Genomic DNA, 11,625 nt, shown 5'->3' on the forward strand with positions numbered 1-11,625 from the left:
CCTTTCATACATAGTATAGTCCAATTGGTAATAATTATTTCTTTAAATCATTTATCGTCACACCAAAAGTTTGCTTTTTTTAACCAGTTTTTTTAACTCCTTATCATTTTTCTAGTGATATTATATAGATTTTACCTATAACCACAAAGCCTGATCAAACTTGAGGGTTTGAATGTGTTCTAGCAGCATTATTTTTTCAGTGCTTGGTGTACATGTAATTGATTAACAGATAATAGTAAAAGTCACACCTATCTTCCTATTTACAGTCTCTAAAGGTTTTAAGGAAGATTTAGTTTGTTCCCAATTTCCACAAGTTCTGTCCCATATCCTTGCCACTTTTTTTTTAAACTATATTGTCATAATTATGTTTTTTTAAGTCCCCTTGGGTTTTTTCTAGCCAAAATAAAGAATAAAATATAGTTTCTATGAATTATCTTTTAAAACATAGTATATTGAGTTACAAAGTCTATTTATGTTATTTTATCATTACTGTTTTCTTTCACATGTAGCCTTATTTTTGTATGATTATAAGGATTATGGGAATTCAAAACATATCCAATTGTTTTTAAAAGAATGAGATTGGTTTCTACAACTCTCGTATATAGAACTTTTAATAAATTTCTTTTCTTTAGCGCCAATAACACTAAGGAATGGAAAGCTAGTTTCGCTCTTCTTTTAAGTGATCCACAAGTACAGAGAGGTATCAAGGATATTATAGTTCATGAAGACTACCGCTACCCCGCACATGATAATGACATTGCTGTTGTGCGTCTGTCTTCACCGGTATTATATTCAAGCAAAATCCGAAGAGTGTGTCTTCCGGGGGACTCTCATAAATTCCCACCCAATTCAGATGCAGTGGTCACTGGATGGGGAACATTAAAAAATGATGGTGAGTTTCTAATTTTCCATTTAATGGTTTGAGTATCAGAAGTTAAGCATGAATAAACAGAGCAATAGTGAAACCTGAGAAATATTTTCTATGGATCTTTTTTAGAGGATCCTTGCACAATCCACATACAGTGGATTGAAAATTATCTACTACAACTTTTATACAAGCAGTTTCATAAAGATGTATGCCATAATTTCCATTAACAAAGTCAACTTCTACAGAAATGTATTATTTGAATAAGAAATTTAATTTCCTCCATTTCATTCATTTAATTGACAATTATTTTGACCACCACCTGTTGTAGGTGGTTTGGTTTATGAATGAAATAGTAGATATTCCTGCCCTAATGAATCTTACATTCTTAGCAAATAAAAACAGATAATAATCATGAAAAATAATAAATAAGTTGATTACACAACAAGTTTTATGCAAGTAAATACCATAGAAATTACAAAGGATTGAGCATTTTTGTGAGGGTAAAATGAATAGTCCCTGTAATAAGGCAGTACGTAAACAAGAACTATTAAAACATGTGCATCTACATGACCCTAATAATGTAAAGATTTGGTGGATATTTGTGTTCATAAATGCATTTGAAAACAAAAAAAAATCTTGAAAGTAACTCTGAGATTCAGAATTATAGTAACAATCATTAGAAAATCCAGAAATGATCATAAAATGTATACTTATAGGATATGAATTTTTATTTTGCTTTCTAGGGTATATATGTAATAAATAGAATACTCCATAATAATTCAAAGTAAAAAAATCACAAATGGATGTGCATACTGATTATTTCTAGATGTAGTCATTTTTAGCAATGAGTTCGTATGGTCATAAATTACTTCTTTGTGACTTGAAAGTAACAAAGGAAAGAAGTTACTAAAGGAAACAAAAGGAAATTTAATTCAAACATAATTTACTTTGATTTGGAAATTGTACATAGGTTTAGAGACTAATAGCCTAGCCATAGAAAATAATACTGACTTTAGCAAAAATTATATCATCTTCTTCCTTTAGGAAAAAGTCCTAATATACTTCAAAAAGGACTAGTGAAGATTATAGATAATAAGATCTGCAATGGTGAGCAGGCATATGGTGGTGTGATCACACCTGGAATGTTGTGTGCTGGGTTCTTGAAAGGAGGGGTGGATGCCTGCCAGGTAAATCTGCTTATTCTCTTTTCAAGATATTCTTTCTTGTAGTTTTTAATTTCCAATTAACCAGTTAAATTATCAAAATATAGAGAATTTTTAAAGACTGAAGTATATTTTATAGCCAAAGTAAGTAAATTGTGTTAACTGATAGTTCTCATTAAAGAACTAAAGTGCTAAACCACTGTGAATGGGAATGAAGAAGAGATTCAATTTGGAATAAGCAATACAGACATGAAATGGACTATTGCCAACTTTAGTTAGGTTGGCCCTCTTTCACTGAGAAACATTCAGTTGGGTCCCAAACCAAATTTAATGATCATAAACTTTCTTAATTTAGCTCCAACACCTTAAATATTTTATTTATTTAACAATACTTTTATGGCATCTCCATATGTCATTAACTGTTTGAAAGTCTTTGCAAATATTAATTTCTTAAAGTTATGACAATCTTAAGATATATGTTTGTGCTATTCTAAACCTTATTTCTCACATGAAAAGACAGAGACAAAAAGATCAAGCAGTTTGTCTAAACTCACACAGGTGTTTAATGGCGGAACTGAAGTTTAAACCCAAGAAATTGGGCCCCAGCACCGATACTCTGAATTCTACACTAAGATGCCTTTCTTTATGCTTAGTATGCTTCAGATAACTCCTATAATGTTTATAAACAAATGTCCCAAAGCTAGCAAAAGTACTATTGTCTTTACCTATCAGGCAGAATCAGTGATAAATCCAGCAGGACTCTAATTTTATTCATTCATTGTCTTATGTAGTGATTATTTATTGACTACTAACTGTATCAGACCCTGTGCTAGGTCAGAGAAGTTAAAAGTGAATAGAACATTATTCCTATATTCTAGGAGACATGCAAATAACTATTGTAATGCATAATTATTATCTCTAAGTAATGATTCCCATTAATAATTTTTCCCATAAACTTTTTCTTCAATGTCTTGACAAACTTAAATCCGTTTCTTTGTTTTCTCTCAGCCCTGTAACTCCGGCACCATAACTCTCTTCTAATCTCATGCATCCTAGAATCCATGTTTTATTATTTTAGCCACTCTACTGATATCACTCAATGATATCACCACTTGTACCTCCCCACCCTCCAACCACAGAACACTCTGTCTACTTTTTTTTCCTTTATATGCTAACTCCTGAGCACAGCCATAGGCACATGACATTTCCTCCTGCTAAGTAGGAAAAAATGAAAGTTACTATAAAAGAATGCCTTTCAATTTTTTCCTACCTGATATATTTATATTTGTACTTGTCTTCACCTTAGAAGTAAAAATGATTAATTTTATGTGATGTATATTTTATAAAATTAAAAAATAAATAAATAATATTTCTTAATTGCAAAATCAGATAAGATTGGATTGGCTGTTCTTAAAAATGAGAAGGATGGCTAGGGATATATAACTATTACAGAGAGGCATTGGTTTGAGAATATAAAATTGGAATGGAGTCATCTTTCACTATGTATGAGTTGACCCAGATTATGGTAGGGAGGAAACAAGGAACTGAGAATTTCGTTGCAAGAGTAGTGGTATGGATAAATGATGAAATATAGTTACATAGAGAAAGATGGGTGGCAGGAAATAACCTAATACACTAAGAGAAAAGGAAGAAGCCAAGAATTACATTCTTAATGAAGTTGAAGAGCAGATGGAGAGCAAAAGGTCATGGAATGAGGAAAATAAAGGGATAGATACATGCAGTCATAATGCTGAATAATGGTGTTTCAGAGGTGGAGAAATTGCAAGTGATGACAAGAAGTGGCATGAAAATGTTAAAAAATATGTAGATGATCAGAATCAAGGAAACCTACAGACTGTGGACTGAGATATTAAATATATCACCCAGTAAATCTTGAAGTTAAACAGGATCATGGGAAAGATTAGACCAAAGGAAAATTCAGATGCCAAAGTGTTCCATCATTCTGTAAAAATGGCTTAAACATCAGTAGATGACACCATAAAGAGTGTATGGGATAGTTTAGCCAACTTATACAATTCTGAAAATTAAAGGGATGTTGACACAGGAATGGAAAGATAGCATGTAGTGATGGTAGTGGGTAAATATAAATCATCCCTTTTTTCCAGGATCATCCTGAATATAGGGGGTTTGTGGGAGATTCTCAAAAATTCAACATACTTATCATCACATGAATAACTGTTCCTTCAGCATCTCATTTGGTTAATAATTGAAATTTTTCATACACATTTTCTATTATTGCATTGTTATACCCAAAGCATATACTGATATTCTTTTATTTAAATAAATGATTATAGAACACAAAAATATTCAAGGCTAGAATCACTTTAATGTTGAAATACCTTTGCCCTTTTCTTTGTGTCTCCTTGTATTTACTACACAAGAGAAAAATAAGCAGTATTCACCTTTAAATTATATTAATTGTATGTGTTCTTTTTTTCTCTAGGGTGACTCTGGTGGACCTCTGGTTAGTGCAGATCATAAAGGCATTTGGTTCCTTGCTGGTATTGTGAGCTGGGGAGATGAATGTGCTCTTCCAAACAAGCCTGGTGTCTACACTCGAGTGACATACTATCAAAAATGGATCGAGTCCAAAACTGGTGTCTAGAGCAGAAGTTTTTTGTAGATTAAAGCTTGAAGATTCTTTACTTGTTAAATATGTTTATATTTCCAAAATCACATTTAGTTTAATATCATCTCTCTTCATGCACATTTAATGTTGCAAATTTAAGCATACTCTTTAGAACTAAGATAAATCTAAGTATTAGACTTTGATAAGGGTTTGGTGACAGTAAATGAATAAGGGCATACAATTTTCCCTTTTACTCCTTTCCAGATTAAAGGTAATAATATGAATAAATATGGATTATCATTTACTAAGGAGGTCTTCTGGTTGGAAATAATAGAATAGGTGGTAGCAATGAACTCACTTTTGAATATAAATAATACCCTGCGGAACCACATGGATTCCACAAGATCAGCATGTGTTTTAGGTTAGTTACACTAACTATAAAAATTTCCGAGGAATATCTGTCTACCTGTTTTCTTTCTAGTCTTTGTGCCTATGCTAATCCCTTGTCTATTTACAGCTGACACACCTTGAAAGACATACTATAGCATGATAATCCCATGGGATGCATTGAATAGATCCTGATGGTTTTTGAAATGTCCCTGTTTCTCTTTGTCTGAAAGTGAGTCCAGAAGATGTATCTCACATGTACACACATAATAGCAAAATTATTCTCAGACCCATATGGGCAAATTTTTACTATAGAGGATTGAAGGTACTATGCAAATAGTGTTATTACGTATTTCTAATCTCTTAAAATTTCTCAACAATTCTAGAAATAATATGAAAATTTTGTTTTCACTTTACTTTTTTTTTCCACTCATGCAGATCATCCTAGCTGAGAGCAGAGATGTGTATAAATGCCCTGTTAATCTTCATGTTAATTTGCCAGAAAAGCAGATCAGTTGGCTTTTATCCAGAATATTACCTCAACAGAGTACTTTCCAGATAGCAGTCTATACTTATCTCTATAACAAATTACCTATCTCTTTTCATCAGTGACAGCTACTACTAATATCCTTCACTGTGATGTAAATTTTGTTCATGGACCCAAAAAGTAATTTCATTAATAAGAATAGCTAATGTATATACCCCTCAAAAAATTGCATTAATAAGTAGCTAACATTTATAGACCCCTTCCCATATGCTAGGCACACTACACATACAGATTTCCTCCACCTTCCAAAAGCAAATTCCTCTGAAATCTTTATTCAGCCAAAATGACATAAGATGAAGAAACAATTACATGGAAATTTACATGGAAATACAAATAATTTACGTGGGATAATTTTTGAGAATTCCTGAACCCCCAAAATAACCTACCATATTATACCTAAAAACTTAAAACAGCCATAATAACACTAGCATACAGTAAAAGCAATAGTGATATAATATGATACATACATAGCCTAGTATATATAAACTATCAGTAGTTCCTGGGAAAGGAAATTAGCAATGCTGCTCTCGCTGCTCAAGTGCATGCTACTCTTTAGCAGTTGCTGAAAAACAGATGCTTCACTTTTTGCTTTTTATCATAAAAGCAAAAATCCTCTTCAGATTTCTTTTGGTTGGCAAAATCAGGTACTCATTGAAGGTTTTTCATAAGAGCAATATGTCATAAGGTGAACTTTTAAAAAGCAGGGATGCCTGTAATGTTACACTAATTCTCAATAATCTATAAGAATGGTGCCCTTGCAATCTTAATTTTACAGATAAAGAAACTTAGGAGGGGAAAGACAATATAAGAAGGTTTATAATTGACTGAACTGGAAACAGTAATGGACCAGAGCATACAATTTTCCCTTTTACTCCTTTCCAGACCGAAGGTATTACTATGAATATATATGGATTATAGTTTACTAAGGAGGACTCCATTGCTGGTTGGGAAATCATAGAATGCTTTTAACACGTAAGCTCTGTTATATGGTATGGTTATAACAAAGGATCTATTAAGCACAGTATTCTAAAACGTAATATTTGTCATAAACTTATAGATGAGTTAATATCATCACTTGATTATTTAAGATTAATATTTCAACTTTTTTATTTTCTGAAATTCAGTGTAAACCAAAAAACTATATGCATACTGCTTATAATTCTTTGGTTGCAAATGACCAAAACTCAACACCACAGTAAGTGAAAAGAGGAAATTTACTGATTTATCTAACTAAAATTCTAGGGAATCTAAATATGGCAAAGCTGAGGCTAGACTACATCCAAATTTAATCTCTAGCCACATCTTAACTCCCCTCTCCTCTGTCTTCACTCTTCACCAGCTGCTACTCCCTCAGGTATAAAGATCGGCTTACTGGTTGCAGGCCTAGATTTTCCTAATACTAAACTATTAGTCCTTTTACCCACTCACAACCCACTTATTTCACCCACTTATTTCAATAGAAAAAAAAAAAAGAAAAGAAAAGCTTGGAGGCACCTATGATTGACCCTGTTTGGAAAAGGATACCTCTTCTGGTCCTGACTGAGAACTCCTCAAGTCAGGAAGAGGCAGTTCAGAAAAAGAAAAACAACAACAACAAAACAGATGTAGCTAGTAGACAAAAAAAAAAAATAATAATAATAATACTTATCTATCACCTAATGCAAAAATGTTCTATCACTTGAATCATTACAGTGATATTCAAAATCATATTACTTTACAACAGAGATTCTGTATTTTCATGTCTATTGTCTTTTTTTTTTTTTTTTTGTGGGACCCTCCGGGCCGGTGCTGCAGAGGCTGCAGGCAGCCCCACAGCCCAGCACTCAACAGCTGCACCACCAGGGGAGGCCCTCATGTCTATTGTCTTAATCAGATGTCCAAAAAGCAATATCCTGACCTGCATATTCTGGTATCTTAGAGAAAGGGTAAGATGAAATAATGATTTAATCCACCAGTATACCTCTTTACTTCATTCCTTTGTGTGTAGAAAATGTATAAAATTCCTATAGGAAAAAGTAAAAATCACCTAAATTTTATTTTTGAAAATAGTTTGACATGAAGACAGGTTTTTTAAGTAAGTACATCTAAGAAGTATTCCTCTTCTAAATAGTGTTGGTTTAAGGAAACCTTTCTACCCAGGGATATACTATATAATGATCAACTTCTTAGTCTCCTGACAAAAGAGACAAAATAATAGGTAATGTCAATTCTGACAGAGGCTTCCTATCTGGGTACCGTGTCATTAAAAACTCAGTCTATTTAAATTCAGGCATTTCTGCCATACATAATATTGGCAAGAATTCCTGAGAACTCTGAAATAGCAATGAAAACTCAATTCACTGAATATACATGATTACCGTATTTATTAAGTAGGTGAGTTACATATTATACAGATAACACTGTAAGTACTATATGTTGAAGTATACTTTTTCTGTCAATCCCTCCTTGTAGTAAGAGAGTAATATTTTAATGAACTTAAGGTTTATTTCTCAATTGTTTTCTTCTTTTGTTTTTTTTTTTTAACCCCATGCCTTTGTGACTCCTGCCACCTGAATTATCTAGCATCTTTTTCAGCATCTTTGTGATTGTTTGAATTTAGCTGTGGCTTATAGACTCACTTGTCAGGTAATTCAGTACCTAGTACAACCAGTTTTATTAGAATTAGCAATCTCTCCTACAGATTAATATTTTCACTTAATCTCTGATTTCTCTCATTTTTTTACTCAGACTGCTGCTCTTCAGGGTTCTTTGTTGACCACACCACATTTGTTTATACAGCTGGAAAATGCATTTGACACTGACTCACCTTGGCATAAATTGTTTACTCCCCTCAGAAGATCTCATAGTTTAAGTGCAAAAGACTAGCTTTCTCAATAACTTTCCCTGAGACTTTTTGCAAATAAACCATACAAAATGAAAACAAAGACCTTTCTAGAAAATTTATTTTGGTTTTTTTTTGAGGATCCTTTTGTTAAAAGAGACAAAAAAAAAAAAAAAAGAGCCATACTGCATACATTTGCAAGTGCCAGAAAATAGGATAACCCTGTCACATTCTTTTAACCCTTCATTTAGCAGGGATTTTAATGTAGACTCCAATTAATTCTTGTTTTAAGGGGAAATTGACTTTCTAGACCTTGCATAGAATAAAGAGACAGACCTCCATTATCTACAAGCAACTGAACATGGCCTTTCATTCGCTAAGGACTTTGACAGCTGACTATTTCTTTTCATCCACTCCTACCAGAAAGTACAGCAAAGTAGTTAAGCACAGGCACATTAGAGGCAGCAGCAATCCTAACTTGAACGTGGATCAGGTATGTAAACTGCTCTTTACCTTTCACTTCCCTCAACCAAAAAAGTGAAAATAACAATAGTACCAACTTCTAGTGTTGTTGTATTAATCTGCATATGTATAACATGCTTAGGTAAGTGCCTGACATGTATTAAGTACACAATAAATATTAAATATTGTTAATAGTATCATTGTTGACAGATTGAAAATCCAAGTGGTTGTCCCATCCAACAGCCTCACTTGAAGTTTCTTTGAGCTTCTGAAATGTATCTAACTTCATTCACCCTCTAACTCATCTACACACTTTCAAGGCCACACCCTGCATTTTCTTGTTAATCAGAACAAATTCACATCTGGAATCTTAAATTAAAAGTTTTAGCTACATCCATCTATGACTCTCTTAATTCACTATAATTTGGCTTGACTCCATTAAAATAATCATTCTCTTGAACCCCCTTTTCTGTTTGGCCTATTCCCACTTTCATTCCCTTTCATAAGTCCACCTCCTCCATCAATCCTTAACTCCTTAGTGACTTGCTGCATAACTGGCTTTCCTCCTTGCTCTCTGCTACATTTTCTCTAATCCACTGACCTGCTCCCTTCTCTATAGTTCCATCTTTAAATCTCTAAATCCCTTCAAGACTTAAAAACCTATTTTTAATTTTTAGCATCAAAGTTATTACTTTTAACCAAGTATAACTGACATTTAACATTATATTGGTTTCAGGTGTACAATAAAATTCTTTGATATTTGTATATATTGCAAAATTATCACTGTGGTGGGCCTCCCTGGTGGTGCAGCGGTTGAGCGCTGGGTTGTGAAGCTGCCCGCAGCCTCTAAAGCGCCAGTTCGATCCCCGGCTGCTCTCCGGCCACCGGAGGAGGGTCCCACATGGCGCGCAGACCTCTCCTGCAGCCCACTGCTCCCCTCAGCAGTGTACTTCGGTCCTTCTGCCTGCTCTGCTCCCCGCTCTGGCTCTGGTGAATTCACTCGCCCTCCCGCACTTCTGACTGTGCCCAGTGCTTGTATAAATCAAATAAATCTTTAAAAAAAAAAATTATCACTGTGGTAAATCCAATTATCATCTGTCATCACAGAAAGTCACAAACATATTTTTTGTGAAGAGAACTTTCAATATATATTCTCTTAGCAACTTTTAAATATGCAACACGACACTATTGATTATAGACACCATGCTGTAAGTACATTTTTTCCCCATAAGCAGAATCTAGAAAACAAGACAAACCCATAGAGACAGAAAAACAAATTGCTTGTTGCTAGAAAGGAGGGAGCAAAAAAAGGGTGAAGGGGTGCAAGAGGTACAAAATTCCAGTTACAAATCTATTTTGAATTTTTTTATGTCCACCCTCAAATCTTATTTGTTCTTCTAATAGCTAGTTTCACCAAAGCACTAAAACTACTTCTAGTTAAGTCATCAATGACCTCCAAGTTACTAAATCATATTAACTCTTTTTAACTCAGATATTTGATGGATCATTCTCTTCCTCCTAAAATTCTTCTTCTAAAACTTTCATTACATTTTTCTCTTCTGGTTCCTCCTTCCTCTGTAATTCTTCCCAGTCTTGATGTACTTCTTAAATTTGCATTCACAGAATTCTTTCCTAACAATTATTTCTTCATATAAAACTTTTCAAATATGTACAATTCCATGCAGTGACTACCTTGTTTCAAGCATAGAGCTCTGATCAGATTTATTTTTTTAGATTTATTTATTCATGTATACAGGAACCAGGGTACAGGCCAGATGTGCAGGAGGGTGAGAGGATTCACCAGAGAGAGAGAGGGGAACAGAACAGGCAGAAGTACTGAAATACACTGCTGAGGGGTGCAGCGGCAAGACAGGAGAGGTCTGCCACACCATGTGGGTATCTCCCTGGCCAGCTGGGAATTGAACCTGCACTGCAGAGGCTGTGGACAGCTTCACAGCACTGTGCTGAACCGCCTGTGCCACCAGGGAGGCCCAAGATCAGATTAACTGTTATGCCGCAGATGCAATGTCTTTTGAGTTCTTCAAAATAATAGACAATTATAAACTCTTATAGTTAATATTATAGGTACAAAATTTATGGTCACAAATCTCAGATATGAAAAAGTTACATTCTTTAATATCCAATATAATTTCACACTTTCCCCTACAATCTCAATAGCTGGGTGTTCAACAAAGAGTATTTCTTTCAATCTATTGTGAACTTCTGGGTTAAAACACTGTCTTTTGATATTATGAATGCTTTATGTTTTAATTTGTTTGGCAATTCTAGTGGGAATTTTTCTTTAGCATGTCTGGTTTTACTTATTGATTCTTATTTGTAGTTGTTATTTGCAAATTCCATACTTGTGAATTTATATCTTTGCTAAAATTTATTTGGAAAAAAAAAATTATTTGTAACTCCAAAATCAATATTTATATTGCTTTCATGATTATTTCCAGACATTTTTATGTACAGCATGGGAAATATTTGAGTTGCCCAAAATGCAATTTCTTTGCTGAAATCAAACAAGGTGGTACTCTGCCCTCTCATTTCAGTCTCATACTGTTAAGAGCAAACATCTTTCTCTGTGATCTATTTGCTGCTACATTTTTATCAAAAATTTATGCCTTTTGTTATTTATTACCCTGTTTAAAGTTGGAAGTGCTGTCCGGTATTTCTAAGCACAAGAAGACTGTAAAGTTCTTTGGAGAAAAAAATGGTTCATATGCAACGTCTTGTGTTAGATGAGCTTTGTTCAAACATGAGCTGTAGTGCTAATAGCCATGA

General features: G+C 33.8%; 1 protein-coding gene across 1 annotated transcript in view; it reads left to right on the forward strand.

Moving 5' to 3' along the window:
• LOC311170617 (transmembrane protease serine 11C-like) overlaps positions 1 to 4,657 on the forward strand; it is a gene marked incomplete at both ends in the record, with an annotated part of 39,935 nt that extends 35,278 nt beyond the window's left edge. The window contains 3 exons of the mRNA XM_084233001.1: positions 633 to 892; positions 1,913 to 2,055; positions 4,496 to 4,657. Of these exons, the coding sequence (XP_084089127.1) occupies positions 633 to 892; positions 1,913 to 2,055; positions 4,496 to 4,657 (565 nt within the window). The remainder of the gene's footprint in view (positions 1 to 632; positions 893 to 1,912; positions 2,056 to 4,495) is intronic.
• Positions 4,658 to 11,625: the final 6,968 nt, after the last annotated feature.

This window comes from Talpa europaea (genome assembly GCF_964194135.1).
Source record: "Talpa europaea genome assembly, chromosome: 5".
Lineage (NCBI taxonomy): Eukaryota > Metazoa > Chordata > Mammalia > Eulipotyphla > Talpidae > Talpa > Talpa europaea.